The sequence below is a fragment of the Triturus cristatus genome, chromosome 3_1, assembly GCF_964204655.1.
Source record: "Triturus cristatus chromosome 3_1, aTriCri1.1, whole genome shotgun sequence".
NCBI lineage: Eukaryota > Metazoa > Chordata > Amphibia > Caudata > Salamandridae > Triturus > Triturus cristatus.
The window spans coordinates 428599486-428616160 of NC_140583.1; the positions used below are offsets into that span (position 1 = coordinate 428599486).

Here is a 16675-nt window from a genome sequence, read left to right on the forward strand (position 1 = left end):
TGCTGACTAGGGCCTGGGTGACTGTTTTCCTTGTGTTTGTCGGGATCCATCTGTAGATTTTGCGGAGCATGCGGAGGGTGTTGAAGCAGGTGGAGGAGAATGCGTTGACTTGTTTGGTCATGGTGAGTTTCGAGTCGAGGATGACTCCCAGGTTGCGTGCGTGGTCGGTGGGGGCCGGGGCGGTCCCCAGAGACGTGGGCCACCATGAGTCGTCCCATGCTGAGGGGTTGGACCCGAGGATGGGGATCTCCGTCTAGTCTGTGTTCAGTTTAATGCGGCTGTCCTCCATCCAGTCTGCGACGGCCTATATTCCCTGGTGGAGGTTGGATTTGGCGGTGAGAGGGTCCTTGGTGAGGGAGAGGTTCAGCGGAGTGTCGTCGGCATAGCAGATTATGTTGAGGTCGTGCTGTCGGGCGATGCGTGCTAGTGGTGCCATGTAGACGTGAACAGCCTCGGGCTGAGGGAGGATCCTTGAGGGACGCCGCAGAGGATCTCGGAGGCATCGGACCGAAACGGGGGGAGGCGGACTCTCCGAGTTCTGCCAGAGAGGAAGGAGGTGGTCCAGTCCAAGGCTTTCTCCCTGATTCCTGCGTCTTGGAGTCGCGTGCACAGTGTGCGGTGGCAGACGGTATCGTAGGCGGCGGAGAGATCCAGGAGGATGAGGGCCGCCGTCTCGCCGTTGTCTAGAAGGATCCTGATGTTGTCTGTGGCGGCGATGAGGGCGGTCTCGGTGCTGTGGTTCCTGCGGAATCCTGATTGGGACGGGTCCAGGGTGCTGATGACTTCGAGGTGACGGGTGAGCTGGGTGTTAACTATCTTCCCGATGACCTTTGCTGGGAACGGAAGCAGGGAGATCGGTCGGAAGTTCTTGAGGTCGCTCTGATCCGCCTTGGGTTTCTTCAGTAGGGCGTTGATCTCTGCGTGCTTCCAGTTCTCAGGGAAGGTAGCAGTCTCGAAGGAGAGGTTGATGATTTTGTGCAGGTGGGGTGCGATGGAGTTGCTGGCTTTGTTGAAGATGTGGTGTGGGAGAGGGATCCGGAGTGGATTGTTCCCATGGTGTTGATTGTGTCCTCGATGCTCACGTTGGTCCAGGTTGTCAGGGTGTCGTGGGCGGTGGGGTGCGGTGGGTCCGGTGCGGCGAGGTCAGCAGGGGTCGTCCGGGGTTTGAAACGGTCATGGATGTCGGTGATTTTCTGGTGAAAGAAGGTGGCGAGGGAGTCGCACAGGGCTTGCAATGGTGGGATGTCATTGGCACTGGAGCTGGGAATGGAGAGTTCCTTCACGATGGTGAAGACCTCCTTGCTGTTGTGTGTGTTGTCAAGGCGGTCTATGAAGGAGGTCCTTTTGGCATTCCTGATGAGGTGGTGGTGGTTGCGGATGGCGTCTTTGTGGGCAGCGTGGCTGTCTGGCGTCGTGTCGCTGCGCCATATGTTCTCTAGTTTCCGGCAGGTACGTTTTGAGTCGAGGAGTTCCGGGGTGAACCAGCTCACTCTTTTGCTGGTGGGTTTTTTTCAGCGGGGCTACGGTGTTGGCACAGTCGTTCATCCAGCGTTCGAGGGTGAGTGCACCCTCATCGGGATTGGTGGGGTTAGTCGGAGGGTTGAGTGCGAGGCTTGTCTGTAGTTGTTCTTGAGTGACTTTGCCCCAGCAGCGGCGGGGGGTCTGTAGTGTGCAGTGGTGTGTCAGGGGTTTTCGGAAGGAGAAGTGGATGCAGTGGTGGTCTGTCCAGGTGAGTTCGGAGGCGTGGCTGAAGGTGACGTGGGGGCTTGAGGAGAAGATGGCATCTAGCGTGTGGCCGGCGATGTGGGTCGGCGTCGTAACGAGCTGTTTCAGTCCGAGGTTGGCGAGGTTGTCGATCAGGGTGGAGGAGTTGTCGTTGTTGTTCTCCAGGTGATAGTTCAGGTCTCCGAGGAGGATGTAGTCGGTGGAGGTCAGCGCGTGCGTGCTGACGAGGTCTGCGATGGAGTCGCAGAACTGAGGCCGGGGTCCTGGCAGTCTGTAGACGAGGGTGCCTCTTAGGGTGGTCTTGGGGTCCGTGTGGATCTGGAAGTGCATGTGTTCGGCGGTGCTGAGGGTGTCGTTGGTGTTTGTGGAAACCCTGATGGTGTTTTTGTGAGCGATGGCGATTCCTCCTCCGGCCCTGTTGGTGCAGTCTCTGCGGGTGATCTTGTACCCGTCTGGGATGGCTATGGCGATGTCTGGTGAGGAGGCTTCGTTCATCCAGGTCTCGGTCAGGAAGGTGACGTCCGGTGATGCGGTGTCGAGTAGGTCCCAGAGTTCAACTGAGTGTTTGTGTGCAGAACGGGTGTTGATCAGGATGCATCTAAGCTGGTTGGGTTTCGTCGTGGCAGGCGTCTTGGCGCTTTCGCGGCAGGAGAAGCTGCAGTTCCGGCAGGTGAAGGGACCGTGGGTGCGCTTCGGGCGGCCTTGCAGCAGGTGTGGGTCCTTCCTGGGTTGAGAGCGACGAGGGTGTTGGCGTCGTAGCAGAGGCGGCGGTCCTCGTGGCTGCTGCGGAGGCCAGGGGTTCTGGCGCTGGGCACGGTCCAGGCGCGGACGGGCGCAGACGGGCTTGCATTCGGCACGCCAGCGGCGCGGCCGCCATATATGGGGAGGTGGGGAGGGAGGAGCAGCTGGGAGGCGGGAGGCGAGGGACGGGTGGAGCAAATGGGCGCGGAGGGGGCGAGGCCGCAGGGGAGGCAGCGGCAGGGACGGGGGAAAGGAGACCAGCGCGGGTCACAGACTCGAGCAGGGGGCACAGAAGTACAAAAAACACAAAATCAGAGGGGCACAGAAGTCAGTGGTACAGAATAAAAGGTGGCACAGAGGTTGGTGAGGGGTACAGAAATCAGAAGGGGGCACGGAAGCAAAGCGGCGAGCGGGGGGCACAGAAGAGGAGCGGGCAGACAGGCAACACAAGCAACAGGCACAGCGGAAACGAACCTTAGGCCACCACTGGCCACCAGGGATGAGGCGCAGGTGGAAGCCTGTGGGTGGTGGAGGGCCTCGATATTAACGGCGGCAGCAGAGACAGCGGGGGTGCAGGTGGAGCTGCAGCTGGGGGGGGGGGGGGGGGGCGACCTACCAGAAGGTCAAGGGTTTTGGTAGTGCCAAAAACCACAAAGCGCCAGTGATAGTTTAAGGGAACAGTACCTCTGCGTGATTTGAGGCCGATAGCAATGGAGCCCTGGTCGGATTCACCAAGTGGATTGGTCCCAGTAAATGTCTGGAAGTCAAATAGTTCCCTAGTCGCAAAGCAGAAAGTGGCTGTCAATTTATGAGAAGAAATATCCTCCTTGAGTGGGCTTCCGCTGTAATTGTAGCCGCGTTCCAAAACATTTGTCGCTGTATACAGACTTTTCAGTCTGTTTTGCACTAATCACTTGGCCTTTTTAGGAATTTGTCGCTGTGTTAATGCGCTGAGAGCTCCAGTTTGTATGGATTGAAGGGATGGGGGGCTTTGGATGGGGCTTGAAGATGAATGGTTCTTTGTAATGGGGTGTGTGTGTGTGGCTTTTTACTGGGTGGTCTGGAGAGCGTCTTGCAGCCCTGCCAAGTTTGCCAACTGCATGTATGATAACTGGTCAGTGGCAGTCGGTGCTGATTTGATTAATTCTTCTGTATTTATAGAGGTATGTGGTTCTCAGCAATATAAATTGTGTACAACTGTACACTCTTTGCTGTTGGTTTCTTGTGCTCTCTGATAACACTGTTGGATCTACTGACCAACAACAAAAATAATTTATAAACAATTCCTCCAGGGTCGTTGCGTTGTTTGTATTTGACGTACCTAGTTCCCTGGGGGAATACTGAGTTGCCCTGTTTATGTGCAGCAGTCCACAAATGGCATTTAACTTTCCATGCCATGGGTGTATTTCTGCACTATATACTATGGCCTTATAGGAAAGGTAAATGTGTCTATCAGACTGTAAGATGATTTCAACACATTTTAGGGGACATAGCACATTCCCCGGGCACTGAACAGCAGATTTCCAGCACGTGAGTCACCCAAAAAATGAAAGACTAGGTGTCACAAACCAAAAAGGAATCACTTTGCAAATCCAGTTTCATGCAGACAAAGAAATAAATAAATAAAAGTGATACTTATCTGTCGAAAAGTGCTCTTTTTGACATGGTACACCACTTTATGCCCAGTAAATGTGATTTCGACTGAAGGTGCAATGGGTTCCTCATAACAAGGTCCGCAGCGCCAGAGCTCTTCCTCAGAACTGTAGAATTGTTCCCCCAATTGGCAAAAGCTTTAGTACGCTCTATAAGTCCCTAGTAAATGGTAACCTGGTACCTAGAGACAGAGGTATAAAGAGGGCCTCTAAGGGCTGCAGCACAAATTGTGACACCCTAAGGGACCCCTCACCAAGCATATGCAAGACTTCCATTGCAGGTGGCGTGTCTTGGTGGCAGACAAAAGTGAAAACACAATAAGTCACAAATCCCTGTGTGCCATGTCCCCTGCCACTGCATGTAATATTTGTAAGTCACCCCTACAGGAGGCCTAACAGCCCTACGGCAGTTTTCTGAATATTATATGTGAGGACCTATCTGCATGAGCAAATATGCCTCTGTGCTGGTCAATCCTATTACTGCCACTACAAGTGAACAGGGAAGCCATCTTAAAACGTGCTGGACACTGGTGAAAACAAGTTCCCCGGCTTCATGATGGCTTCACTGAAAATAGGGATGTTTGGTATCAAACATCTCATATTGATAAACTCACTCTGATGCCAGTGTTGGATTTACCAATACATGCACCCAGAGGGCTCCTTAAAGGTGCCCCCTGAAAACCTACCAGCCTCTGGTGTGCTTGCTGATCGGTTTCTGGCAGCTTGCCACCCGAGACGCTGTTCTGACCTCCGAGGGTGAGAGCCTTTGCTCTCAGGAAACCCAGAGCAAAAGCCTGTCCGGTAAGAAAATATAACACCCCCTCCTACAGAATGACCTGCTGATTAGCTGCCTTTGAGTACGAATCTGGTTTCCCTCACATGATATGAAGCAGCCCCCTGTCCAGAGCCCCCTATGCACCTGGACAAGCAGGAAAATTAGTCAGGTAGGCGTGCCACCTCCAGGCTAGTACCACCTTTACGGTGGGCTGCTGTGAGGTGGACACAAATTTTCAGAAATAGCCATCTTTATGATGGCAAACTAAGAAATTCTGGGACAGGGTTATGCCCACTTCTCACAGGAAGTGGTCATATAGGGGGTGTAGCGACTCCAAGTGTCGGTAGCCCATTGGCTATTACCCTACACGCCCCTACATTCTGTATTTAGAGGAGCCCCTGGAACCAGAGAAGCAGATCCTGATGACCTAAGAAGAGAAAGAACACCGAAGAGCTATAAAAGCAGAGAAGAGAGGCGAAGCAGCTGACCTAGTCCCAACACTGCAGGCCTGTCTAAATCTCTCGTCAAAATCTGCACCGAAGTAGACTCATCCTGCAGCTGTTGACTCCACAAAACTGGGAAGACTGCCTGCTTTCGAAAAAGACTCAAAACCTCCTGTGAACAGGGGAACTGTTCAAAAACTCCAAAAGAGAAGACTCTGAGGTCTAAGGAACTACCAAAACCCGACAGCCGAGGCCACCACTACACCCGTAGCCTCCCAGCCCGAATTGAAGTGGGCCAAAAACAACTACTGGTCCTGAATGCCATTTTGAGTAAATTCTGATCTGCCTGGGTTTCAATTGACTTAGTTGTCACCCAGTCCCATTTCTAGTACACATGACAGCTGGAACATATGGACAAAGTGCAGACACCATAACCTAATTCAGAGTCCCTAGTTCTGTATGGAAGGAGAATTAAAGAATTCTGGCCCCGATGACTACCCATGAGTAAACTACCAGAAGGGGAATTACCTTGTCCTAGGAGTCTGTTTTTCCCCATTTTAGGGAGTGCAAAGTAAATATTAAACATGCACTATGAGCAGGAGGTAAATATTTGTGAGGGGACCTCTGTAGGTGGGGCTAAGTGCAGGTAGGCTGAGAGTGGATTTTAGGCAGACAGGCAGGGAAGGAGCCGGGGGAGGTGGTGTTGGAGAGACTGTGGTCACTCTGGAGAGATCATTGTCTGCCACCACTGTGGAGTCTGAGGGGTAAGAAGAGGATGCATTGTGCCTGTGCACATAGCCGGTCCCCCACTCCCTACCATGTTTTTTCTCGGTGCAAATCTGGTCCAGTAGACAAGGGTGTAATTTTGAGTCTGGAAAAATAAGACTACTATGAACTGCCTGGAATGATACCCTTCTGAAGAATGTAATCTTGGAGTAACTCGTAACTGGTGTCACAATAGCATACTTTAAACACTGAACAGAGTCTGCATGTAAATGCTGTAAAATATTTTCAAGTACAGCAATTAACTTACAAACTACAACCCTGTCCAATGAGAAACCTATTGGTTATTGGTGTCCATATTATTTGAATTTCAAAGCCTTACAGCGTAAGCGAAATAAAACTAATACAGTGCCATATCGAAGCACCACAGGTGAAAGAACCTTCCAGTTCTTACGGTGGGCTGTTAAACAATGCCTATATATAAAAGAGAGCTATTGCTTTTAATGTGTGATTGCTCTATAATTACGCTTTCATACTGTATCTGAGTTTCAAACCTCCTACCTACTATGTACAGGAGTAAGCTTAACTATTCGATCTTGCCTACAAGAGGAATGGCCTGCTAGTCCATGTTTCTGCTTTGATACATTTAATGTCTATACCTTTTGTTCAGTTCCTGTAAACTCATGCAACATTTTGTTTTTCAAAGTATCTTCGAATGAATCTTTTTCCCTGCAGAGTGTGATGTAACATTCCTGCACAGTAGTCAGCTCTTGATCTTTTTGATGAAGCTGAGCCCTAGGAAATAAGTTCAAGAAAAAAAAGGAATGACTTTGTTTTTGTTGTAAATCATTTGAAAAGCACACACAACACTGTTATTCTGTTATGCAATTTTTGGCATGATTTATTAAAAATGGTGTCATGGTCAGAATGTATCAAAAATTATAATGCTTTTTTGAGAAGTAAATACAAAATCATATTCTATCATAGCATTCTATAGAAATAACAGAGCAATATAGCAGATATTTTTGCGAGCATCTGGTAGAAAATGAATATTCCATTTTTTTAAAAATTAAAACATTTATTTCTATTTCACTTTTAAATGTCACAGTGAAAAGGATTCAAGCTTATAATTGTTGCAGGTCAATAAAGATGGACTGACTAGCAAACTTTCAATTATATACAAGCCACGGTGCATAAAACCACGGAAATCTAAAATATGGAGAAGGAGTTGCTTCAAATTACATAAAGATATGTCTCCTTTGACAAATAAGATCAATCAGTACACTCCATCAGAGGTTTGATATCCCTCTTGGGTATGGAGCAAATGTGCACACTTGGTCAGAATTTTTTACTAGTCTGATGTCTTCTTTAAACAAAATATAGATTCAGGACGGATGGCTGTAGCGTAAGCTCTGCTTGACTAGCTGATGGTTTGCACTGTTAATGACTAGCACAGCAATCTATTTCTGTGCTTCCCTCAATTTACTTTCACTGCTTTATAAAATTAGTCGGAAATTGAGATGAATGCGGTTCTAATGGAGTGTTTGCCACTAAAAAATGAGGTGCTAATTTTGAACATTTCTTAAAAGGTTTCTCCATGTGAACGTAGTGATAGTCCAAAGGAATCCACGGATGTTTCCAAAGATCACATCAGAGTTAATATAAATAATTGTGAAGTTTTTACCACTAACTCAAGCAGATTTAAGATGATTTAAAGCCTATCAGCAGGCAGCTGGAATTTAAACAACTAGGACCATGTAGATGGTTTATGTTAAATTTACTGGATTGCGTACTAACTGAAATAAACACAAAACTCTGCAATCTTGTATACACCTCTTTACTTGGGTTAAATAAGGTATGACCATTTCAGCCCTACCCATGGAGATATGAAATGGTAAGCTGACCGCTCTTAGACAGATCACTAACCGTAGAGCTTTCCACTGGAGCCTAAAGGCCCATCTAATTTGCTAACTGATATAGCACTGTTCAGCAATCCTACCTCTAAAATGCTTTAGCAAATATTGTGCACTTTAAAAGTCTATCACTCAGTCATAACCATGATGTTGATGGGAAAACAAAACCAAAGAAATTTTTCTTGACAGTAGAATAAAGAAAGCAGTAAAGGTCTTACTGTAGCTGTAACATTTGCTCTTCAAATAACTGACCAAGCTTTTCTTTTTCGGCCTCAAACTTATCGGAGAGCTCCTTCTGGAAATGATTTTTTATATCCTCATGATGCTGCTGATATGTTCTTTCGCATCTACCAAAAGATCAGAAAGACAATAAAAGTAAAAAATCTAAAGCAAAATTAAACAACATGTGAATGAACAAATATGCCTTTAGCAAATTCAAAGAGATGTATTAAATTGGAACTGTGTTGTCCCCCGACGTTTTGCCCCCGTTTTGACTACTAGATGCTGGCTGTCAACTCTGACAGTGCACTGAGGCCTGCTAACGAGACCTCAATGCCAGTGCTCTTTCCCCTGAAACAAGCTTTGGCGCCCCTTTAAGTCCCTAGTCAACCGGTCCCCTGGCACCTATGGCAGGGGTACTAAAGAGGGTCCTTAAGGGCTGCATAATGTCTTATGGCACCCTAAGGGACCCACACACAAATTGCATGCAGGCTGCCATTGCAGACTGCGTGTCATGGTGCAAACCATAAGTGAAATCCCAACATGGCAAACTCAATGTGTGCCATGCCAAAGTCACTGCATGTAATATATGTAAGTCACCCCTACAGAAGGCCTGGCAGCCCTAAGGCAGGGTGCATTATATTACATGTGAGGGCATATCTGCAAAAGCAGCTATGTCCCTGTGCGGCTAGGTTCATTATGAGGTCCTGAGCTACATGGTAACAAAAACGTTGTCTTGATAAATATATGTACTGTTGCCAGTACAAGATTTATTATGACATGCACCCAGAGGGATCCACGGTTTCGTGTGCTAGCTGACTGGTATCATCCAGCCTGCAATCACAGACAAGTTTGTTCCCCCAAACACCATCCTCCCCGGTTGAGAGCCCAAGCTCCTTGAGGTCAGAAACAATACCTCCTGCAGCAGAATGGCAAGTGATCTAGCATTTCAAGAACTTTGATTTACAACACTGCCTTCCCCAGACACCCCTCTGGCACCAGGACAGGTGGGAAATTGGCTATGCAGTAGGCGCGTTGCACTACCAGGCTACTCACACCCTCAAGGTGGGTTACCTGATGTGCTCCACGAAAGAAGGATTCCACCATCTTGTTTTTGGTGGTATTATGAAATCTGGGACAGGGTTATGCCCACTCCCCACAGGAAATGATCATATAGGGAGTTTAGAGACCCTAAAGGTAAGTAGCCTACTGGCTACTACCCTTCACTCCCCTTAACACCCCTAAATTTAGGTGGTCCCCTGACACCAGGAACTCAGATTTACCTGACTAAAGAAGAAGAAGGACAAAGAAGAGCCGGAGAACACAACGAACTGTGGACTAGCTGTGGACTTGGCACCAAACCCTGCCTGCCTGCTCCTGCCCGACAACTGGAAACACCCGACTCATCCTGCAGCTGTTTATCCTCCCAAAGCCCCAGAGGACTACCAGCACTTCGCCAACTAGCCAGCAACTCCCTTAAAGTGGAGGAGCCACTTCCCACAGCTTTCAGGCACCAACTGCATTGACCCCGCAAACCGATCAGCTGTCTCCCGGGTCCACCGACGCAGCAGCCGCCCAGGAGGTGGTCACTGTGCTCCAGGAGGTCAGAAACGTCACCCAACCAAGGTTGGAGAAGCCAGGACCCCCAAGGATCAGCCCAGCACGAATACCCTGGGTACCAGAGCCCTTGCGGCAGCCAAGGCTTGTTTAGTGTCCAACCCAGACACCAACACCGCCAAGACCGGCCTACCTACCTACCTGGGGGGTCAGCACCAGAGAGGCCATCTCAAGAGTAGCCCTGTTGTTCTCTTCTGTCCCAATCTCCAGGTCAACCTAAAAAGTGAGAGTCCCCAATGCAAGCAAACCACCAGATATGAAAAACAGCCTCTACACCAGAGACTCGAGACCCACAGTTCAAGTCCAAGCCCACTGATGGTGCACCCTTTCTAAGAGCAGTGCCCTAGAATCTTGAAGATTATATAAAAGCATCCTCATCCACTGGTACCACCAGTGGCATGCTTCATCATCAGATACCCACCAACTGCACCCAGTGTGAGTGGGAGAGCTCAATGCAATTTGTAAGCAGGCTCTTACAATGGAGGCATCTCTGGTTAAAATTGCCTGTAGGTTTCTTAGATTATGGTTGGTTAGATAGTTTATTGTGGATACCTTTGGCAAGGTTAAAACAAGCATTTGAAAAGCAATCGGTCTCGCCTTTGGGACCTTTAATGTATTTAGCAGCACATTAACCTGGGTGCTGAAACATCTACTGTTCTTTAACATGGAGGGAAAGTAAACACCAAACTGCGTGACACGCCATGTATGGGAACACCATGGCGAGAAATATTGCCTTTCAGTGGGAAATGATATAGTCCAAAGCTCTGTTTTTAAAATAAAATCAGGGCCTTCGGTGGTCATATCACTGAAAATACAAGATTTGAAAATAATATTATTGTCTACGGGTGCTCATGGAAGATTATTTTTATGGACTGGAATATAGAGAATGCTAAAGTGATTCTGGTATTTTACAGACCTCTGCTGGTCATTTTCCATCAAGAAAGTTAAATAGAGGCAGTTGCCAGAAAAATTTAAAAAAAGGAAGTCCCTACGGCTGATCTCCAGAGCCCACAAAGTACATACACATAAGTATATACGAGAGGTCTTGAATGCTCGACCTAAACAATTATGGGAAGATGTTACCAGGGTATATTATGGCTTAAACATCAAATGTCAACATGTTTCAGCCCCATCAACTGCCCCATATGGGCTCTGGGCTTCTTCAGGACAGACTTCCCTCTAGATCCCTATATTTTGAATGATGACCAGAATCTTCAAGAGATGAATAACATAGGAAAGCCCTCTCACTTTGATGGAATCTGTACTGATTGGGAAGCTGAGGGTATTCTGTACTACTGCTTCTCACTTACTCCAGAGATGAATAGTTTGGGGCAGGTTTGATATACAAGGAGCTCACAGGGTTCAGTCAACCAGAGACAGAGTCATAAAAAAGCAGCTAAACCCCTCTCTTCTAAATTCAAACTAATAACAAGAAAACGATTACGAAATGCAGCTTTAACAAAGATGAAGTGAAGACCACCTCGTCCACTGAGGGGAGGTTTAATGGTCGCAATTCAGTGTGCAGCTAAAGAACAACGTATAGAGATAGTTATGTATTTTATGCACTTTTGCCAAATGTTTATTTACATAGCACTGCATTTCATTATTGAAATAGGGTGTTCTGGGCTGGGTGGAATTTAAAATGCTATGTTTGGTCAGGTGCTATATTGCAAGAGCCACTCTATCTTCAGAACAAATTCAGTCAAGAACTCTCCACTCCTCATTTCCTCCGCGTTGCTTGTTCAGCTCTCAAACACAATGTTGTTGTGTTAAAGCATCAAGAACACTGCATGGTTCATGAACGATTTAAAAACATTAATTTTCCTCTTCTCTCTCCTTGGTGCATGTTTGTTTGTTCAACAAAATTCTTTACCTAACAAAAGGACTACATGATGCCCTACCACCAAAAACAAATGAGAACACAAAAGTAAAACATCCAATATATGCCATAATATTGATGGGACAGCCCATTCAAGCATTGGCAAACAATGAAAAACAGATGAAACGGGGAATGATCTAAAGTCCACTTTCTTGATCTGTATTTCTTACTGTACTTTTTTGAAGAATTAATGACAAGCATTCTTCCAGGAAGCTAAAGTTGTCTATAGGCTTATAATTGAGGTCTGGGCAGTGATGCCATTGTATAGGAAAATGAATGAAGAGCACAAAAATATATTTAATTTAAAGGTAAAGTTACATAGGTTGAACTTGAAGAGAGACTCAAGTAGACATGACATTTAGACAGTATTTGTGATACTCCTGGTTTTTTAGGTGGTTTTTAGAAGACCTACTTAAAAGAGTCAGCTGGAAATATATTGGGGTCTAGAAGTGCTCAATTTCCAGTAGAAAGAGATAAGTGGGTAGAATGAGTGATAGCAGGTCTTTGTGTGGGGGTGGCGATGAAGTCAGTGAGCAGACAAATGTTTGCAGAACTTGGGGCCAATATGAATCAAAATGTTCTTTTGCGATTCTCAAATAGCTATTTTTTGCAAAATGCTATTTGAGAATCGCAAAACGCGATGTATGTAGGATTTGCAAATAATTTTGCGAATCCTATATATTCCTTAATTGCTAATCGCAAATTGCGATTCGCAATTAAGGAATACCTCCCCATTCATTCCTTTGCGATTCTCAATTAGAGAATCGCAAATTGAGAATGCAATTTCAAGGGTGCCAGGGTGTCAAAAGGACACCCTGTTGCACCACTGAAATGTGCGCACATGTAGCACACATACATGCCCTAAGGGCATGTTTGTGCGCCACATGGCACTTTGAAAAATGCAAAAAAGTGCATTTTTCAAAGAAATCGCAAATTACCACCAACTACAAGTTGGTGGTAATTTGCGATTTCTTGCGGACACAGCCTTACAATTTCATTTACGACCCATAACAAACTCTCTCTATGCTGATGATATGGTCCTCTACAGCCAGATGAAAATCTCAACAAACTCATCCGAGAATGCATCGGATTCGAATATTTCTCCGGTCTCGACCCAACCAACGATTGATTATCCGCTACAATGGCGCACAGACCCAGTGAAATACTTAGGGGTCTGGATACACCGAGACTCAGACTTGGTTCTAAGAGAGAACTATGGAAAAGCGTTAACTAAACTAGAGGATCAGATTGACAGATGGATTCACCTCCCACTGTCAATCGCTGATAGAATAGCTATACAAAAAATGGTAGTGTTACCGAGGTTTCTTTATTTATTTATGAATATACCAATATGGATACCGCAGGTGCTCTTTGCCAAACTCTGTACTGCCTTGCTTAGACTGACATGGGCGGGAAAGCATGCACGTGTTGGCTGGAAAGAACTCACTAAGCCATACATGTGGGGATTTTTTGGGGCTCCAGACCTTCAACTGGCGCAATATTCCCATTATTGGTTACACCCACATGGACGTATACTACACATTGTGGTGGAACATGAGGGCTTGCTCCCTACTCCACTTATCACGCTTATCTCATCACCAATAAGGCACATTCAACCCGCAGGGATTTACCCAGCGAATTGTACCTCCAAAGCCTGGTATACGCTAGCTAAACGCACGCACAAACTCCCCACGTACGCGCCAGCACTCCTGTTGACCCATCACCCACAACTTGCAGTGACACAAGAAACAAAAATGCTGCGGTTACCAAACGAGATGGGATTTTGTAAAATAGGGGATATTTTTCCATATGGGACATTTATATCGCATAATGATATCACACTAAGTACACATCATACCCTATTGAAAACTTTTGCATACATGAGACTGCGAGCGGCAATCAAAGATCTGTATCCTACATTCCCTGATGAATCACTGACACTTAACGCGCTGCAGATCCTGCTGATGTTCCCAACGCGAAAGGGCCTAGTTACGAAACTGTATAATGCGGCTCAATGGGAACAATTCAATGCTCAGGATAGACCAAAAACGAGATGGGAAGACACATTGGGTGTAAGTATCACTACCGAGCAATGGGATTACAGTTGTACACAACTGCAAATACTAACTTCTAACTGCAAACTGAAAATAATACACTTCAAGTTTCTACATCAAGTGTACTACACGCCTGCACAACTCCATAAATATGGGCTGAGGGATGATGACAAATGCCACAGATGCAGAGATTTGGCTGCGGACTTCTTACATGTGGCCTGGTCGTCCCAGCAACTTCACTCCTACTGGGCAGAGGTAGCTACTACACTCACTACCATGTTGGCAGAAATGATACCTAATACATCCCAAACGTGTTTACTAGGCATGTATAAGATCAAATTAGCTTGTAGACGTAAATTCCTCACAATAGCACTTCTGCTAGCAAAGAGGCGTTTAGCAATGAAATGGAGTGGTAGGGCTACACCAAAATGTAAATACTGGATTGAAGATCTGGTATATTGTAAAACACAGTTGGAAACATATGCAGAGGAGCTACCACAAGCTTCCCGTCCAAGGAATTTCTGGGAACCACTAGTAAAATGTCTAGAATCTATGCATGTTGAAGATTGATCGTGACCATGCAATGGCTATGTAATCGCACAGCATATGATTCTCTCCTATAGCCCAGTATACCAGATACTTGGGCTTTTAGATAGAACCTCTTATCTGTATACCATTGGAATCTGTAATATTTGGATGCTGCGAGATCTGATGTTCTGTTACGATATTGTGATTATTTGAACATGTAACGTAAATGATAATACGCATCACTGTGACGTGAATTTTTTCATTGTGCTTGACCGTGAAAAATAAAATAATTTAAATTTAACAAATGCGATTTCTTAAGGAGAAATCGCACAACTTGGGTGCTTTTACATCGCATTTAAGGAATCGCAATTTGCGATTCCTTAAATGGTTTTGCAAAATAAGGAATCGCAAAATTTGCGATTCTCTATTTTGCGGGGGCCTTTTGGGATGATACATCCCAAAAGGCTTTTTCCCGTTCGCAAACGGGCCAATTCTGAGAATCGGCCCGTTTGCGAACAGGAAATGGGCTTCATACATATGCCCCTTAGTCAAGTAGAGCATAGTAGAGGATCCGTGCTGTGTGGTACGGGGCTAGGCCATTGCTTTTGAATACTAGGGCACGGGATGTGGCTCTCGGACAACAGCAGACACCAGCTCAGTCAACCTTAACGTCTTACCTCATTCTCAAGTTATGTCATCTTTCTTTGAATACATCCCAAAACTAATAGTAGCCACGAGGGATCGACAATGTCTAAATTTAAACATGAACAACACAAAAAATAAGGGGGTGCAGACTTCTGAAATGGTGAGAAGCTTCTTCATTGTTGCCTTGTAATCTAGAGAAATCTCACAAAAATATGCTAAAATGAAACTGACATCACTCTATATATACACCAGTCCTGAATAAACAACGTATGCATTAATGCCTTGGTGGTAGCCATATAAATCTTTACGCAGTAGAGTACATCCATCTTGTATAATGAACACATATCTCCACCTTGCTGCTACTGCTTGTTCAGAACATCTCATTATAGTGAAAAATGCTTCTAAAATTAACTTGGCCCAACAGACATAAATGAGGTCTTTGATTTTCTGTGAGCTTCCTTCCATAGTAAATATAACCATAAAGCTCATCTCCTCTTATTTACGGCTCTGGTTGGGATCTTCATACTCAGTCAGGGACTTAATTTGCAGCAAAGTTTTATTAACGGAGAGTTTATATCATCAAATGTTTCACCAACAGATGAACACGAGAAAATAAAATGTCCAAGTCTCAATAAAAGCAAAACTTGAAAACAGTGGTTCAACATCAGTAAAATTGGTTTGAATCTTCTTTGGTGATGAGACATATTTCTCAAATTGTATTTAATCTAAATTTTTGGGCCTATATCCTCTATATGTAGTGCAGACTTTATAGAACAAATATACAGTTCACTTAATTAATGCATGATTACTAATCTTGTTGATACCTTCATATGTGAAGTTCACATTTTGAAACCGTCTATGCATTCACTACTTTCTAAGAAACAATTGGTCAACCCATTTCAGAATTAGACTTATGAACATTTAGCTAATCTCCTGGTCAAACCCAAGAGTTCAGCGAAAATGACGGTAGGGGAAGGGCACCATTGCTTGTAGAACAATGAACTGTTAAACGAAGAATGGACTAAATTTGTCCAGGTGTCAGGAACAAAAAAAGTATTTCCTCGAAAATCTAGCTAATATTTTTACCATCCACATTTTTAGATATTTATTAATATCTGGATGGATATCTTACTCTTGAACTCAACAGCTGTACAAAATAAGGTGATCTATCCTGTGCAAAAAATGGTCCTTTGGGAGCTTACCAAATTTTCCGTAACAGATTTCAAGCTGCCAGTAATGCATTCTGAAGCATGAGATGCTAGATCCTCAAATCCTCTCCCACTTTAGAGGCTCAATTTGATTTTCAAATCAAATTCATTAGTAAGCTGGCTGCAATAGGAAGAAAAGTTCGAATAGAGAGCCATGAATACAGGAGTCTCTTCCCTTAATCTTATGCAATGGATAGTTTTGAAAGCTAGTCTCTTGCTAACTGGAGGTCTGTACGTGGAACAAACTGATTGGGTAATCAAACCTATTTCCTAGGCCCTAGTGCGATTTATTTATTGCAGAATTTTGGTGGAACAAATATAAACATTGGATCAGTGTATTAGAAGTTTTACACAAGACCAATCACAGTGATCAACTGTCAAAACTAAAAACCATTTACCAGCATCTTAAAAAAACTATGAAGAGGTTGGAAGGGAGGAGATGGTGGCACATGAAATGAATTGCATGGAAGACAAAGGTCATAAAAATTAGGTAGCTTTTTATCAACCAAATGGGGGCCTTTAAATAGGGATACCCCTTTCCAAATTGCATAGC

The 16675-nt window shown here is 45.3% G+C and overlaps 1 protein-coding gene across 2 annotated transcripts in view; it reads right to left on the bottom strand.

Annotated features, from left to right (window-relative positions):
- The window catches only part of CEP152 (centrosomal protein 152), a 725831-nt gene that overhangs the window by 387231 nt on the left and 321925 nt on the right, over positions 1 to 16675 (bottom strand). For both annotated transcript variants that reach the window (XM_085644215.1, XM_085644214.1), the window contains exons 16-17: positions 8191 to 8319; positions 6719 to 6854 (exon numbers count right to left, since the gene is read on the bottom strand). In XM_085644215.1, coding sequence (XP_085500341.1) covers positions 6719 to 6854; positions 8191 to 8319 — 265 coding nt within the window. The remainder of the gene's footprint in view (positions 1 to 6718; positions 6855 to 8190; positions 8320 to 16675) is intronic.